Source organism: Cupressus sempervirens, chromosome 6 (genome assembly GCF_028749045.1).
Source record: "Cupressus sempervirens isolate cs-2001-9-10 chromosome 6, ASM2874904v1, whole genome shotgun sequence".
Lineage (NCBI taxonomy): Eukaryota > Viridiplantae > Streptophyta > Pinopsida > Cupressales > Cupressaceae > Cupressus > Cupressus sempervirens.
This window is the reverse complement of record NC_143123.1, coordinates 330,917,863-330,936,827: the sequence shown is the minus strand read 5'-3', so window position 1 is coordinate 330,936,827 and position 18,965 is coordinate 330,917,863. Positions and strand designations below refer to the sequence as shown.

The window sequence follows — 18,965 nt, the reverse complement described above, 5'->3', positions numbered from 1 at the left end:
ATTAGACTTAATTAATAGAAAATACATCAAGGACTCATAACGCAACATACGAAAACCCATCATAGAAAAATACATACTAAATCAAACAAAAGGGTTATAATCACGAAATTACATCATTTGATGCAGTCGGAGGGTACTTAACTCAGATACTTGTCCTAATTATCAATTAGGACAATTGGCTAAAGGGTTTAGGATTTGGACTTAAGAGTTTATCTCCCCCTCTCTTACCATTGAGATAATGCGATAGGGTACGCTCATCCTGGCAATTCAGGGCAGTTGATACCCGGTACCTGCAACCTGCATAAAATCCACGCATGTACAAACACAATATTCTAAGTGAAACAGACAATGGCAGGAAGTGGTGCATCGTGTAGATCCCGACTAGCAGGTGACTACGACTCCCTTCCTTAACCACATCAGAAACACCATACATAAAGAAAACAAACACGTGCACCATACACATGCAGTATGGGGTAAATATCCATAAGAAATCACATGTGATAATAAACCATCTAACTAATCATCCTCGATAACTGAAAACATTGAATAATCATCATACATGCATGAAATATAGAGTACCAAGTAATCTCATCATATAATAAACTGAGTGTAAAACAACATATGATAATCTCTAAAATAATAATACTAATCATCAAACATAAAATTGGCCTAACAAAGTTTGGCAAGGATGACTGAAATGCGACTTAGGGGCAGGCACTACAAAATCCTACCAACTTCCTTATGCTCATATGAAAAAAATTGGTAATCTTATCTCCAAATTTGAGGTAGAAAGCATTAGATCTCTGTCTCCAGAAAACCTCCTCTTTAGATATTATGTCATGGTATTTCACTAATGTCTCATTTTTGTTTTCCATTAACTCTTTAAAATAGCTAACTAATGGGATTCGATCTTGCATATTTTTTTATTCCAACCGAATCTTAGACTTGGCCACGAAAATATCGCTAAAACTATCCTTTTTCCAAATTTGAACTTTGTCTTTTATATGTGTAAGCTTCTTAGCCTCCTTAAAACTTAGTATTTCCCTCAATTTCAATATTCCACCATTAACATATTCAACTTTCTAGATTCATATGTTCCAACCACATCTTTTCAAATCTAAAAGGGAAATTCCTCTTCATTGACAAAGGATCAACCACCAAAGAAATAGGAAAATGATTTGACTCGATGCAAGAGAGGGAACTAAGGGAGAAAGAGTATCTAGTCAACTAGTCATGAGAGATGAGAGTCCTATCCAATATCACCTGAATAAGATCATTACCCACTCTTCTATTCATTGAAGTGTAGTTAAGGCCTTGCACATAAATGTTTGTAAGAGCATGTTGATTGATAAAGTCCATCAAACCCATCCTACTATCTACCTAAGAAGATACCCTTTTGTATTTCTCATTATCTCTCAAAGGGGTGTTGAAGTCCCCCACTATAATTCAAATTTTCTCTAAAAAATAATTCCTAGACAGATCCAACAATTTCCAAAATTTGATCCTACGATTTCTAGAATTAGGAGCATAAATATTTGAGCTGACCCATGTGGAATCATCCTTGACATGATGAAACTTAATAGAAACAAAATTATTCTCTATAATAAGAAGAGTGCCTTGGATAAAATTCTAGTTCCAAAAACTGGTCATGCCACTAGAAGACCCTCAGAACTACTACCCACAACACTATAGTTCTTAGAAAGTTCGATTTTCTCCACCTTATCCTTTGACATTTTAGTTTTTTTGATTAAAATAATACCCGGTTTATGGTCGCTAACTATATTTCTTAGAGCATCTTGCTTATGAGGACTAGTGAGCACTTTAATATCCTACAAGATAATCTTCATTTCTTAGCTAATAAGTAAGCTTCTTGGATGGTCAATTGCCTCCTATCTACAATAATTTGTTTGCTTTCAAGTTCCCTTAAAATGTTTTATGTTCTTCTTCCCTAACATTTCTTAGGTGTAACCAGATCAACCTTTTTGCTTATGGTTTGGACTCCAATAGATGAAGATGAAGATAGATTTTCACCTTTATTATAAAAATGTTGCTTTCTGCATATTCTTGTTTCTCTATCTTGCTTTCATCTAGGAACCCTCATCAGACTCATCCAGTAGATTGATTGGCTCCCAAATATCATAAGGCTTTGGTTTTGGGTGTTTTAGGTATTTCATATCCATCCCCTTTTTGTGATTACGAGGAAAGAAGGATATTGGAAAGACCGCTAGCCAAAACATTGCATCCTTGACCTCCCTCCATCATACTAATCTTCCACATTCTTATACATATCCTCTACTTGAGACAGAAGGGTATCCTCACATTTCAAAGTATCTAGTGATCCATAACTTCCATTAATTTCCCCTTCTTCGGTCTAGGTATTTCCACCCTTTCCTATTCTATTAGTTTGATTAACTTCCTCTTGAGATCCATCATAGTTTCTTGTGTGGGTATTTTTTGATCGTTACTATTTCCACTCCCTTCCCCCTTAGACCATTTTAAGGACCCAACCCATCATTCAAGATAACTTGATTTGTATTCTCTAAGTCCTTATGGTTTTCTTTGCCATTTATGATTGATTTATATTTTCCGTCTCCACTCTTAGGGTTTTTCTCCTTCCAGACCATTTTTTGTTCCTTCTTCTACTCCGATTTTGACTTTTTATCTTTTTGGATTTTTTGGGGACATTGTTTCACATAGTGACCTACCATTTTGCAAAAAAAAAAAAAAGATAAATGAGAAAGATTCAAACTCCATCAATTGGGGTCATCTCCCCAACGTAGAGACAATGTTTATCATTTGACATAAGTCTATAGACTGATTGACATTCACATAAATTCTAGCACAAACAAGTCTTGATCTTTTCACAGTCATGGGTTTGATGGTCAAAAGTTCTCCAAACAAACTTGCCAATCCCAAGAAAACATCCGTGTTCTAGTATTCCAACGGAAAACTAGGGAGTCCAACCCAAACCAATGTCAATTGCAAAAAAGATTCATTAAGGACCATACTTGAAGCCCATTTTTGGAGATCAAAAATGACTTTCCAAATAACCCAGGACCCCCACACCAGACATTAGAGAGGTCTTCCCCATTAGAGAACTAAAAAGAGAAGAACCCTTTGGGCATAACAAAGATGCCAACCTGTCCTTGAAACTACCATTTTTTCTTGACAAAGGATCTAACCAGACCAATATTCTATTTAGGACCCACGAATTTACTAATGAGGGTCAATGGCATTAAATATACCAAATTAGCAATTAGTGGGTCTGGGACAAAGATAACAAACACACTTTTTTGAAGACTAGAAATGTTATTTACTTTAGGGAAAGAAGACTTATTGGTTTGTTTAACCCCATAGAGAGATGACCACTTGTGTGCAATATCCATTAGAACCACTTTCTTGTCTTTGGATAATAGACTTTTTGCCCGCACAACCTCCTAGGTCAAGGAGAGTACCACCATCTTACAACTTGTCTTTGACTGGATCCTTCTCACCATCCCTGCCCCCTATTTGATTTCTCACCATTTTGATCTAATCCATTTGACATAGCCTGCAGACCACCCTCGCTCGAGCCAACACCATCGGCTCCATCACCATTGGCGAGAATTGGAACCAAAACTCGCTCCTAGTCCAACACCTGTCTCGTCGTTCCCCCTTTCAAACATATCAGTTGATCTATGACATTAGTTACAATGACTACAAATATGCTTCTCCTAATTTTCAATTCTAGTTGAAGAAGTTTTATTCTAAAATTTATGTTCCCACAACAAATATCAAAATAATCATAGTATATGTTGATAAAAATCAAACAACTAATCTGAATTTGAATTTTAACTTACTGTATAAACTAAGCATTGACTTTCAATTGAAAATGTTTTATAAGACTTTTGAAATCACCCAGCATCATAATAATAAAAATAAAAATAATAAGATCGTTCTATAGTTGAAAAAACTGAAGCTTACAAATGCCTCTAGAACAAATGGATGAACTAAACCCTAGACTTTTCAGCCTAAGGTTTTTGGTCTCGTATTGAATAGCAGAACTATCATTACATGGAACGTTGAAAAGACAAAATAAAATTCGAATCGAAGCTTCATTAATAATAATAATAATAAGCTGGGGCCTAGGAGCGCTAAAACAAGAGGTGAAATTTTAAATTTTAATTTGGGAAATTTGCTTTTTATAATGGTAAGGATCGTAACTTCAAAATTTCTGGAAGCATAAACGCCACGAGGAATGCATTATCAATTGCGGGAGTCGTTACGGAATTGTGGGCAGGATAATATAATGGATCAGGACACAAAGTCTGTTGATTTTTACAACAAATCAAAATTAAAAATTGCTATTTTACTGAGGTCAGAGGCGGTACGCGTTTTACAGGGCGCAGTTGCGCATAAAATAACTAAGGAAAAAAAGTCTCATTTGGGGTCTAGACTGGGTCTATGTCAAATTTTCCCCCGAGGATAGAGATGCCACTGTTCGTAATTGGGTTTTAATTTGGTTCATGTTTAACTAATATTATATCCATCCCACGATATTGTACGTTTACAAGGCTGCAGAACATAAAAATGAACATTTTTTGGATCTGATAATTGCTGGCTTCACCGGGTAACATCATCTGTTCTTCTTTGCATTTTAGTACTATTTCCTTTCGTTCTGTTCTTTTTTCCCCCTTTCCTCTCTTACCCTTGCCTCACTCATTTTTAAATGGAGAATATTGAAGTCATCTTTGTTTTTGGGCGGTTATTGTAATTTGAACCCTCCATTCTCAGACTTTGTTGGGATCATTTGGAGATTTTTTCGGCAATCCGTCTGTCAAGTTTTCCTCTTGGCGGGTATTGAAATTGGGTTTTAGATTGTGTATTAATCTTGTCAATGTCGGGATTTTAGACAGGCAAAGAGTGAAGAACACAGAAAATTGCCTATTGACCTAGGTTTGCACTATTTCCGATGTGGGTACTCTGTAATTTTTGATTTGCATCGGCAACACATTTCGGAAAACAACAAGATTATTTGGGCTTTGTTATTCTGGACCTGACATGGATTGAATTCAACTTTGATAATATCTCATCTGTTATTACGTAATATGAGATTAAGAGGAAAAATGTTCGTTTTATATTGAATTTTCACATTGGTTGTGGATTTTCACAGAAGCTGGAAATACAGTTTTTAAGGATTATTCAAGGATTTTTGCGACTCCACAAAGGATTCAGGTTGGGGGCGTATACATATGCGTGTTTCTATAGGGGTGGAGGGGGATTGAGAGATGAAATTATATGTTTATGTGCAGGAAGCCAAGGCCTTGCCGGCTAAGGACTTGAATGGTTTTAGTGACCCTTATGTTAAGTTACAACTTGGGAAAAGTAAAGCTCGGACGAGAGTGATTAGGAAAACTCTTGATCCTTCCTGGAATGAAGAATTCACCTTTAAAGTTGAAGATCTTAGTGAGCAGTTGGTTATCTCTGTATGGGATGATGATAGGTTCTTTAATGATGATTTTCTGGGACAGATGAAGATGCCTGTTTCGAAGGTGTTTGATGCTGAGAAACAAACTATACCACTTACTTGGTTCCCGTTGCAAGCCCGAGCTAGTAAGCCAAAGAGTAAAGTATCTGGTAAGCCATTTCCCCTTTTACACATTGGTATCTTAAATCTGAAGATCAAAATTGAACCTTTTTTCGAGCTAAATTTGCAATATTAAAAGTACAAGATATTCACACCCTTACTTCTTTTGCCTTTTTTGAGTCATTCGATTCATTTATTTTGCGTTATGTGAGTTGCATATTTTAGTGATTGTGGTAACCCGACGAAGATGTTGCAATTCATAAATTGATAATGCTTTGAATGTTTTCAACCCAAACTTATTTCAATGCTATCTTCTTTCTTGTGTTTGTGGATTGAACTGGTGAATAAATTGTTTTGCATGACTACATATTAATGCTCAAATAAAAGAAACTCCATTTCATTATATACATTGACAATTGCAGGTGAGATTCTCCTGACCATTGCCCTTTATGGTAGAGAGAATTATAATAGGTTTCTGCATCAAGATGTGCACAGGAATTTAAATGGAGATAATTTAATCTCGAGGGATTCACTAGATTTAACAGACTCTCCAGCTAGGAATTCAGATGTTTCAAGCTCTTCCCATGGATCTGGAATCTTAGAAGAAGTACCACCTGTGAAGGAAGACAGATCAAATATTCAGTCATTTGCAGGCAAAATTATTTCACTTTTCACAAACAGAAGTGCAGACAATGTCCAGAAAAGTGCAGAAGCTCCCAGCCAAGAAGACAATAACTCTGAAGAGTCGGATGTTTCAGAAAAGTACTGTGATTGTGAGGATAGTACAGAGGAAGAAACATCGGATGAGTATTTTGAAGAAGGTTTTGATAGCACAGAAGTGGGCAAACAAGAAATTCCAAGTCCATTGCCAGGGGGAATTCTGCTAGATCAGTTTTATTCCACTAGCCCTAGAACTCTGAACTCTATTCTCTTTGGTCCTAAAAGCCAGTTCAAGTGCGATTTAACGCAACTGGAGGGGACAACTAACTATGTCGAGGGACCCTGGAGAAAAGCACCGGGTGAACCTATGAAAAGAGTGGTGACATATATCAAAGCAGCTTCAAAATTGGTGAAGGCTGTTAAAGCGACAGAAGAACATACTTATCTGAAGGCAGATGGCAAGGTTTTTGTTGTTCTAGAAAGTGTAAGCACACCAGATGTTCCTTATGGGAATTCATTCAGAGTAGAATTGCTTTTCTGCATTACACCAGGTCCTGAGTTACCTTCAGGGGAAGAGACTTCCCATCTTTCCATTTCATGGAGAGTCAATTTCCTTCAGAGTACAATAATGAGAAGTATGATTGAAAGTGGAACGAGACAAGGACTAAAGGATAGCTTCCTGCAGTATGCCCAGTTGCTTTCCCAGACTGTTTCTCCTCTGGATTCAGCATTGCTATCCTCTGACGGCGATCTACCAAAGCTAGATTTGCAGACAGATACTCAGTCTGATTGGAAGCTTGTTGTAAACTACATTGGCATCTACACCTTAGCATCCACATTACTTGCAGTTGCATATGTTCTTTTGCATATCTTTCTTACCAGTCCAAGTGCACTGCAGGGTCTTGAATTTGGCGGCCTAGACTTGCCAGACTCTTTTGGCGAAGTGCTGACATGTGGGTTGCTTGTTCTTCAAGTGGAACGTGTGCTGAAAATGATCTCACATTTTATGCATGCCAGGTTTCAAAAAGGTAAAGACTGCATGGTGTTCATTCTCTGATAACTATTAGCAGGCTTGAATTACTCAGATTGCAGTTTCAATGTCAAGAAATCTTATACAAAGGGATACATAACATAACTAGCTATTGATTAAAACCATTTTGATTTTTGAAATTTACTTATTTTATTCTGTGCAGCTGGTGACCACGGAATCAAAGCACAAGGAGATGGGTGGCTATTAACTGTAGCTCTGGTTGAAGGAAAGAGTTTGGCTGCTGTGGACGCTACTGGTTATTCAGATCCATATGTGATATTTACCTGCAATGGGAAAACCAGAACGAGTTCAATCAAACTGCAGACATTGGATCCTCAGTGGCATGGTATAAAACTAAGAAACGTGGAACTGGATTTATCTTATGCTCCATTCTTTGATTTATCATTGCCACTCTTATGTTTGTTTTACAAAACTTTTTGCAGAAATATTTGAGTATGATGCAACAGAAGAGCCTCCTTCTGTGATGGATGTGGAGGTCTTTGACTTTGAAGGGCCTTTTGCTGAGGCTACATCTCTAGGTTTTGCTGAGATCAATTTTCTGAAATTTACATCACAGGAACTGAATGATTTGTGGATTCCACTTCAAGGAAGACTGGCAAAAGCTTGCCAATCAAAGCTGCACCTGAGGATATTTCTCACCAATACAAAAGGTCCTGATGTCATTACTCAGTACATAACAAAGATGGAAAAGGAAGTTGGAAAGAAGGTATTGAGCTTGCTAGGTTATTATCTGAAACAGTTACCTCTTTTTCTGGTATATAGTTTGCTGGATCGCCCCTAGGCTTATATTTGTCTGGACATCATCAAATTGAAATGTGTGTAGATTGCTAGGCGCTCACCGCAGACAAATTCAACATTCCAGAAGCTCTTTGGACTTCCACCTGAAGAATTTCTGATTAACGATTTTTCTTGCTACTTGAAACGTAAAATGCCTCTTCAGGTGGGCATGCCTCAATTTTCCAAGATATGCTGTATGATAAAATACAATAGAGTCTCAAAATCGCTAGATTTTGATGCGAAGACTTTTAAAATTGTTTACACTATCTGTTGCATTATAAGACAAATTGGTGTCCTTATTTTGTGCCTTGTAGGGACGGTTATTTTTGTCTGCAAGGATGCTTGGCTTCTATGCAAACCTCTTTGGGCACAAAACAAAGTTCTCCTTGCTTTGGGAAGATATAGAGGAAATAAAAGAGTTGCCTCCTTGCTTGGCATCAATGGGCAGTCCATCTTTGGTTGTCTTTCTTCGCAAAGGCAGGGGCCTTGATGCTATTCATGGTGCAAAGAACATAGATGACAAAGGGAGGCACAAGTTTCATTTTCAGGCCTTTGTTGCATACAATAACGCATTAAGGTGTGTATTCAGTCCTGGTGGCTCAACCATAATTTGCTATTTTTTATTGCCCTTGTAAAACAGAATATTTTAGGATTGAATAAGGTACAAAAGGGTTAAATGTGCATATAATCAGAGAAGTAAATTTTTTTTGAGCTTTTCCCCCAAAGTAACAAATTTAAATATTAAGCAGGACAATCATGGCTCTATGGAGGAATAGGACCCTGAGTCCTGAGCAGAAGATGCAAATAGTAGATGAGGAGGAACCGGCAGACTCAGGAGACAGCCAGAGTGAAGGTTCTGGATCCTTTATGGCAGTGGAAGAGGTTAGCATGACTAAAGTGCATTCAGGAACATTGTCTGTTACTGTGAGTATCTAGATTCATGAGATTTTCATTCTAATTATTTTCAATTGTCTGTTACTGTGAGTATCTAGATTCATGAGATTTTCATTCTAATTATTTTCAACATATAATGGTATTTGGGCTGTTTATAGGAAACCGTTAAGTTATTATTTGACATTTTGTTTCTTAACAGTGTGCTGGTCTATTGATCTAATGGACCATGAAACTAGACACTTTCATGACTATTGGAAGCAACCATTCTTTAATAAGTTCAAAATTTCTTATCAGATGCTGTATTCGTGCTTAACTTGACAGGCTGATTCATTCATAGAGTTGTTTGATGGGGCTCCCTTAGACAAGAAGATAATGGAGAAAGCCGGTTGCCTTAACTACAAAACTACAGCTTGGGAACTTTCCAAGCCAAAAGTATTCCAGAGACAATGCTGGTACAAATATAATAGACATGTTTCAGGGTTTGGTGTGGGGGTCACAAGTACTCAGCAAAAGTCAATGTTTGACAATGGAAATGGATGGAATATTGAGGAAGTTCTAACCCTTCATGGTGTCCCATTTGGTGATCATTTCCAGGTGCTTCTTATAGATCTGGATCTCTAAAAGTTCCAACCGATAACCTTTTCCTTAACTTGGATACAAGTAGAGACACCGTGGACTCTGTTTTATTATTTATATTGCAGGACTCATATTTCTTTATCTGTATTTTTAAAATTGTTGCCCTAAGGTTGATGCCTTTAGCATTTAACATACATATATTTAAGACATTCAAACTAGTTGTTGCATGTGGTATTTTTGGTTTGAAAGATATGTGACACCCGTATTTCTTATTTCATGCTTTTACAGCTCCACTTAAGGAAAGAGTTTGAGAATGGGCTCCCTGCATCAGAAGAATGCAACTTCAGAGTGTATATGGGCATCTCATGGCTTAAGAGCACCACATTTCAGAAGAGGATTACACAGAACATATTTGAAAAGTTTACTGATCATTTGAAGGAAATAATACATTTGGCAGAGAAGGAACTTCTTGCAAGAAAGATTCAGAGTGCGGGCACCTAACAGACTGAAAGTGATGTATGGGAAATTTCTGCCATAATTGGTGCTGCTGCACCAGTTTCAAAAGGCCAAAGAAATGAGCTTTCACCTTTGATTTTGCTCGCCTTTTAATTTGAGGATTGGGGACAGTTCAAAGGTTGGTTGATAATATTTATTTGAAATGGCAGATTACTTATGAAGAACATACCTTTTCTGTGGTGCCTATTGAGAAAATTTGATTTGATTTGATTCTTTCATTTGGTCCATTTATTGAACAGCTACTTATTCGATTAGAATGAGAAACCAATCAGTGGCAATCTGTTCTTTGAAGTAATGGGAGCAATACTACATTTTTAGTGAGGTCATTTTTGGTTTTTTCACTGGGTCAAAAATAAGCTGACCAATTTGGTGCGTTTATTAAACAGCCATAGATTCAAATACAATGAAAAAACAATCAGTGGGAATTCAGCGCTTTGATCCAATCAGAACAATACTTCATGTTCAGTGGGACCATTTTTTTTCTGGCAAGGACCAATAATACTGACCAAATAGTTGTTGTAAGCAAAGAATCATTTAATGGCTCCCTTTCCCTGTGGTGATGCAGATAATCGCATCTCTCAAAAACTGAAAACCCGAAAGATCAGCACGACTGAGATGCTGAAAGACAAGAACTTTCATATTTTATAAGGTACATGTATAGAGGCCTGAAATTGTGAATGGAAATTTCTGAACCTCGAAAGGAGCCAGTTCAGGAATTCAAGATCAATTGGAAATTTCGCACAATTATGTGAAGCACTGGAGGAGTCGAGCATCTACAATTGAGGTTTGGAACGTTCAAGGTTAGCAGGCCATGTATTTCCTATTTATTGCCTTCATTTGGTTGATCAGTTGTCATCCAGGAATCATATTCACTTGGCAAACTCAGGGAGCAATGAAATATGCAAACTTATTTAGTTATTAATTTATTTAAAGAATTGAAGAGGAAGCGCTGATATTCTACTACATTGCATTGTTTATGGATAAGATTATTTGAAAAACAATCAGAAGCATTTGTGCTTGTGACTCGTCACATCTCTAGGACTCAAGTAGCCCTTGCCATATGTTAGTGCAACATCAACTGTGCTAAAAAAGAGTGGTAGTCAATTTAGAAGGGCAACACAAGCTTGCAAATTTCTGTATGCTCAAATATGGATGTGTACATATTACACTAAATTTTTTTGTTTGTAAATATTGAAGAGTTGGCAAGCTAATATTTAATCTAAGCAGTTGCAAATAAAAAAATCAATTACACAGATTTTGTTATTCACATTTGAGAACCATCTAGATACTTAGGTTTGAATCCAAAATGTCAGAAAAGTCATTTTTTCACAACAAAAAATTATTGGAAAAATTGAGGGCTATGTATTAATGATGATTCATGAAGCACTTGATTTATGAGTAACTTTAAAGCATATTATGAACACATGAAGGCCTTTGATGTATCTTTCATTTAGCCTCATACATACTTACTCTAATGCTGGGTACCTGATGCAAATACGGAATTCCAAAGTATACACACAGCATACTCAATTTAATCTTGAAACAGTCCAAAATAGCTACACTAGTCAGTTAGAAATAGTGGCAACAATTATGTAAAATCATCTTGATTGATCAGTTCCCATGATGCAAACAATTCATAGCAGGTTAATGCCATATCCTGATTTCAAGTAATTCAGCTATTTTTTGAGCACGCTAACATTGTGCTACCCTAGAACTTCAACTTAATGAAAGAAAATTCTTTTGGTAACTTTGCCATCTCCTTATGGTGTGAACTTGGCCTTGGTATTTCTGATCTTCGAGAAATTTTCAATCATTAAGCAAGCACAAACATGGTCTATCAATCAAAGTTCCATATTTATTTAACTTAGTGCAAAAATATTATATGGCTTTGGAGACGAACAACATTTCTTGCCAATATGTGTTCTGCAACAAAAAATCAGTTAGATGTTTATAAAGTGTGTCAATTAGAAAGCAATACATTTGATTGCCACCACCATGCGATCATCACAGTAAAATTTGGAGTAAACCAGCACTAAAGTGTTTTATGGTCAAAAGAACTGTCCGATTGTTTTGATCAATTTCTCAGCTAAATTTTATTTCAGCTTTCATATTGGTATTGTCCGCTTCTTTCCATGCTTTCTGGAGGTCATCAAGCATGTGTTTCACCTAATTCGTCTTTAAATCTGACACCCATTAAATGCATTAAAAGCCTTTTTCTATTCGAATTGCTTAATCTTGTAGTCTTAATTTTGATCTCAATTTGCAATAGTACACAAATCTTGGTTCCATATAAACGAAAGGATTCATGTAAATCATTTTGATGTTTTTCTGGGGTTCCTCTTGTAAGGAAATTTGGCAATAAAGAATATAACCGTTTCCACATAACCCATAATAGATTTAAAATAAACACGGAATTAAAATTTACATGCAAGAGAATAGACAACATACCCACAAAATTGTGGCACAAAATATACCCTGGGAAACCCTCATTGAGGGAAAAACTCAGCCTCCAAAAGCATCCATCACTATGTATTATTCAGCAAAAAATAACCATTGCCATACAACCATGGAAGCCTTCATGGCTATAGCTACAACCGAGCAAACTATGTGAACAAGCATGAATCCGCACATCCCATGCCATGCTTTCAACCTTCACAAATGCTCCCTTGGCTAACCTGTCAAGCCTTGTCCCGCTCGACTCTTGCCTTTTTTCTTCTTCTTGTCACTCTTTTTTTGTCTCTACAACAACTACTCTTGTGGCTGCTTATATAGTAGCAAGTCCCACAAAACCACCAAGTGGTATTACATAAATCATGTGCTAACACCATGTGCTACCTAACCCACTGACCCCACATTTAATATTGGACATTTAATTCTTTTCCCCAATATTAAATAATTACATAAAATATTTTTACAATGTTACAATACAACTCATCAATTATATCCCATGGGAATCTTTACATGTTGCACGTCCATCTAGGTACAACATTACATAATAAAATAAAATAATAAAATATAACAATATTATGCAATGTGTGCAACACCCATTATCTTCAACAATCTCCCAGTTGTTGTATACATTGCATAGGGTCAATCCGTAGCCACATAAATGAACAAGGGAACAATCCCTTCCAACACATCCACCATCATGGATCAAAATACACCAAGTGCTCCATTTTGGTACCCGCAACAAAATCAAAGTATCCAGCATCTCTAACATGAATGATCTCACCTCCTATTATGCGACTCCCACTGGACATACATAGAAGCCATCCAAAGAGAAAACCACCCAACTTGTCGCATTAGAAGATCATAAAATTCTATACCAACTGAAATGCCAAGCACAAAAAACCTGATTCAAAGGTAATCACATGTATCCGTAGTTGTCAAAATATCCATAGCTGAAATAGCACCCACAACAAAGTGCCAAACCCATCCAACTATCCATACCTCAAAGGTATAACAAGTGAATCTCATATCACCGACATATTCAATCTATAACCTGCAATCACAAGCTTCAAGAGCAATACCTGCCACATATATACCAAGAAGCTCCCACTGCAAAAGATAATGTCAAATCTATAACCAATCCACTCACAACATCTCAAAGAAGTGAATCCATGTAGTATCAAGGACATCCACAATACATTAACTAATATCCTGCAGGAAAAAATTCTCATAACAAGTCTCCAATGCTCTCCCAAGTTCACCACAACCAACAGAGGAAAGAGATAAAGGAATAACCATGTCATCTCTCACATGACATACATGGGCACAAAATAGTGATCACAATCTCTAACCAATCTCAAATCCAATGTAAGAAAAACTGAACATTCAAGAAGATAACCAAGACCAAGAGAAACCATGCAAATCATAACTTGTATCATGTCCTTCTACACACACCTCTAGATGTAAACTGTGCAAGTATGATCTCCTCCATAAAACCCCAACAAGAAGCCTCAACAACACCCAAACCATATCATATAACTAATCATGGATGTAAGCCTCTCACAAGAAGATCAAACTCATAAAACCATTCCTAAACCAAGGAATAACCATTCCTAATCCAAGGAATATGCCCAAATATAAAACCATCTCCCAAACTCAACTAGCATAACAACATATGCACATGGAGATAACCAATGCTAAACCATCTCTCAAATGAACCCTCCAGAACTAACTCATGTACCATAGCTCAAGATCCATATCCATGAAAGACAAGCATAAATATAATGCAACTGAGAGAAACAATGGGCTATACCTCTCAAGTAGCAAACTGCCGAGTAGACCAAGAGTGGGGAATGAGAATGCTCATCAAGATACCCAAGTCTCCAACCAAGACTCATCTAAGAACAATCTCCTCTCAAGTCCATATCAGGTGACTGCCCCTCGGACTTCCTGCTGAAACCATCAACCGTCCTAACAAATACTTCTCTAATCCAAGAGAAATCAGCGTCACCACCGTCTCTAAGTATCCATGAGCACCTATAACCAATCAATCCATGCCAACTCCAAATGCAACATAGCAATATCATGAAGTATCCAGCTTATGATCAGTGTACTCAATACCAAGAAACTAAACCAAGATCAATGTCAAAGTTCCAACCATGGCCTCAAGAACATAAACATGACAATATGATCTTACCATCTCAACCAAAGAGATAACATGCTCCACATGAACACATCATAACATGTCACAACTCTAAACGCGTATCAAGAGTATACCATGACATAATAATGAAACCATCCTCACACCAAGGATAACATGCCAAATAAAAGCATAAACCACACCTTTGCCAAGAACCTTGTAAGTCCTCAAGATGCAACCATCTCCACACACCATGGAGAAAAAACCATCTCCACATACTAGGAAGAACCATCTCCACATATCATGAAGATAACCAAGAACTCCATGAGTCCTCAAGATCTAACCATCTTCATACGACATGAAGATAACAAGTGCACCATGCAAATGTCAAAGACGCTTCTGCAGCAACAGGATCTAAGACAAACCTCCAACATTTGCAAACACTCAATAAACAAATCAATGCCAACAACTCCCACTCAACTGTGGTACCAAGTCACCTATGGCATTATAAAATCCATTTTCTCCAAACCAAGAAGATATAAACCAAACCAGGAACTAATCCTGCACTGTCACCCCATCACTGTCACAAGCTCTCACTAAATTGTGTATCCAAGCTATCCATGACATCATGATGAAAAACCATCCTCTAACCATGAGAATCAACCAAGGCATCAAACTATTAAAGAACTCAAAGTGCACATTATGAGCTCCTCAAAAGAAACCAAATAACCATGATCCTCTACCAAGAAGATATACCACCATAACCAAATCAGAAAATTCAAGCTAATGAACATCAAAGATGTATCTGTATAACCAATCATGTCATGCCAAAATCCATGACACCATGATCACATCTATGAACCGAGCATCTGGCTCTCAATATTTCCAACCTGTCAGCATAGTCAACCACAATCCTCTACCATGACTGTCCCTGGTAACAACATCTCATCCCTTCTACATGAAGATAAAATCATGTGACTTAGGGCATAGACAACCCAAATCCAAGCCACCAATCTGAATATGCATCAATAATGAAAGATCAATGGGCAAAGACAACCCATAACCAAGCTATAAATGCAACCTGTAAGTATAGACCGCTTACAACACTGCACAACTTGTAGACCCAACAAGTCATCATGCATATCCAAACCAAACACTGATAACCATATCATCATGAGACCAAACTTGAGTATACAATGACATCAAAACTTAAATCTTCCAATGCCATAAACTCACAATGTTACCATAGTCAAAATATACCTATAAACTATTCAGATCAATATATCAATAAATAAATCATGTCAAATCTGCACCAAATCTGAACCATTGTGTAGAGCTCTCCAAGAGCTTTCCGTTGACTACTCGAAGTCCAAAATCCGACTCTGTATGTCCAAGTTATGCCCTAATCCGTGCTCAAAATAAACAACATCTGACTTTAGGGCTCTGAAAACCTGACAAAATTTTAAAATCACAGAACCAAACCTACACCATCTTGTAGTGCTCTGAATTAGCTTTCCAACGCCTGTAAGAACTCTGAAATCCGATATTTTGAGAGAAAGTTATGGCCATTTTACTAAGACAGTCTTTTTACCATTTTCAGTACGATTTTTCATTTTTAATTTTTTTTTTAGTGACGAAAATTCCGACGGGATTAAATTTGACGGCCATCATGGGCTGAAACCAAAATACTCTTTCATTTCCTCTAAACATGGTCAAACTAGGGCATATTATATATCAAAATTTATGGAAATGTCGACCCGGATCCAATGGTGAGGTCTGTTTTTACCCAGGAGGTCATTTCTGCAAGCTACCCCCCAAAACCCTCATTTAAATGAAACATCCGAAAAACTCTTTTGTCCAACAATTTCACATGCCCAAATCTTTTAACATCCCATCATAACAGCAAATCCAAAACCCTCAGATCTGCAATAAATTATTCATATATCTTGCCCTTTCTTTTATCCTCTTATGCATTTCCATGGATTCAATCTAGGGTTACAAACAATAAAGCCATAGCTCTGATACCACTTGTAAGGAAACTTGGCAATAAAGAATATAACCGTTTCCACATAACCCATAATAGATCTAAAATAAACACGGAATTAAAATCCACATGCAAGAGAATAGACAACATACCCACAAAATTGTGACACAAGATATACCCTAGGAAACCCTCATTGAGGGAAAAACCCAGCCTCCAAAAGCATCCATCACTATGTATTATTCAGCAAAAAATAACCATTGTCATACAACCATGGAAGCCTTCATGGCCATAGCCACAACCGAACAAACTATGTGAACAAGCATGAATCCACACATCTCATGCCATGCTTTCAACCTTCACAAATGCTCTTTTGGCTAACCTGTCAAGCCTTGTCCCGCTCGACTCTTGCCTTTTTTCTTCTTCTTGTCACTCTTTTTTTGTCTCTACAACAACTACCCTTGTGGCTGCTTATATAGTAGCAAGTCCCACAAAACTACCAAGTGGTATTACATAAACCATGTGCTACCTAACCCACTGACCCCACATTTAATATTGGGCATTTAATTCTTTTCCCCAATATTAAATAATTACATAAAATATTTTTACAATGTTACAATACAACTCATCAATTATATCCCATGAGAATCTTTACATGTTGCACGTCCATCTAGGTACAACATTACATAATAAAATAAAATAATAAAATATAACAATATTATGCAATGTGTGCAACACCCATTATCTTCAACACCTCTATTGCAAATTCAATGGCATTGACATACTTTAAAATAAATCTCACATTTTTTACTGGATTGATACCAATTAAGCATGAAGGCACACAAATTAGATTTTCCTGTCTCATTTGATTTCTAGAGTTCACATTTCAATGTACCTGAGAGTTCTAAGAGATGCCATATTTAATCTTTCATATTTAATCTTTCATATTAGTGGCTCGTTGTGGTTCTGGGAATGTTAAATTTTTCTTCTCAATTCATAGGGGTGATTATACTAACAATCTCATGGAAGTTCAGGCTATTTTATATGCTGTGGAACAGTGTTGCTTGTGGGGATAGAGTAAGATTATTTGTGAGTCTGATTCTCAGGTGGTGGTGAACATGCTTTCTTCGCAAGAGCTTGAGGGTGTTAGTTGGCAGCTGGCCACTGTTGTTAAGCAGATTCTTTTCTTCTCTTCCTCTTTTCAGTTCATTAGGTTCAAGTATATTCCGCGAGAATGGAATAGACCTGCTGATTGTTTAGCCAAATGGGCTTCTAGTCATGATCCGGGTTAGAATATTAGGGATAGGGGGCAACTGTCCTTTGAGATGGTGCAAGAATTTGATGATCTTGTTGCTCAGGATCGAGCTCCTTGTTGAGCTCTCCTTGTTGTATTCCTTTCTGTCTTAATAAATTTTTACCCCTCTTTTTGAAAAAAAAAAAAAATCTGCCTAAGCCTATAAACCCGATTCACCGTAGAGCCTTACTTTTGACTGATTCTGATAACAGCCTTAGGGTTACGCTTTGATAGGTTAAATATTCAAGTGCATAATATCATATTTTACTTTTACTTTTACTTTTTAGAGATATAATTTTCATTGTGTCCTACCACTGTCAGAAATCAGTCTTAAATAAAAAACTGAGTGGTGCATTCAAATATAAAGCAAGTCATTGTAAGAGGCGGATCCATATTGAGGGTGTATAAATGCAAGCAACTGATTTAAAAGGGCCGACTAGAATTAGGAAAGTAAGTAGCCATTTATTTTAAGGGCCGAGTAAGACCAACTATGATTAAATAGCACATAATTGTTAGCGATCAGTTTAAAGGAAATATAATTATCTACAATGATCTAAATGCATCTAAGGGCAACAATTCGTCAAGAGCTGTAATTACTGTAAAGAAAAACACTCAATGGCAGCGCTTGGTTATGATGAGATGCATCTTTTCCATTTTCAATGATATAAAGGGGAACAGTTCACTTGTAAAGGTCACGAGTGAAAATTCCATTTGGAATATTACAGAATACATAAATCAAGGAAATTGGTACATATGCTATCTAGTAGAAATTGTTTTAACCGAGAATATAGTTTGAAATAAGCTTTAAGAATATATGTATGTATATGTTTGTAATTTTTTGTGCTCGGAATTTGATTTGATTTTATCAATAATAATAATAATTAGTTTTATACATACATAAAATGTTTGTTCTGTTCCTGCACCAAGAAAGCCTGAGGATTATATCTACCCATCTACTGAAAGATATGTCTGAAGGCACTTCCAACCCCATCAAAACATCTTTTAACTGTGAATTTAAAGCTCGCCGCCCCATCAATCGGAGATTACAACACCTGGAACATA

General features: G+C 36.8%; 1 protein-coding gene across 1 annotated transcript; it reads left to right on the top strand.

Moving 5' to 3' along the window:
* Nucleotides 1–4,484: 4,484 nt before the first annotated feature.
* On the top strand, nt 4,485–11,293 carry LOC149552506 (C2 calcium/lipid-binding and GRAM domain containing protein). Its single transcript, XM_089788088.1, has 10 exons — nt 4,485–4,609; nt 5,153–5,616; nt 5,989–7,254; nt 7,420–7,602; nt 7,700–7,983; nt 8,101–8,217; nt 8,369–8,631; nt 8,804–8,978; nt 9,270–9,542; nt 9,813–11,293. Exons 2-10 carry the CDS (start codon nt 5,268–5,270, stop codon nt 10,023–10,025), a joined length of 3,123 nt encoding a protein of 1,040 aa, XP_089644214.1. The 5' UTR covers nt 4,485–4,609; nt 5,153–5,267; the 3' UTR covers nt 10,026–11,293.
* The last annotated feature ends 7,672 nt before the right edge of the window (nt 11,294–18,965 follow it).

Bases quoted from the DNA above. Each gene is read 5' to 3' on its own strand.
- LOC149552506 (XM_089788088.1), top strand. From the start codon at position 5,268: ATGAAATTATATGTTTATGTGCAGGAAGCCAAGGCCTTGCCGGCTAAG. The intron at 8,632-8,803 runs GTGTGTATTCAG...AATATTAAGCAG, and splicing joins GCATACAATAACGCATTAAG to GACAATCATGGCTCTATGGA. The intron at 9,543-9,812 runs GTGCTTCTTATA...ATGCTTTTACAG, and splicing joins CATTTGGTGATCATTTCCAG to CTCCACTTAAGGAAAGAGTT.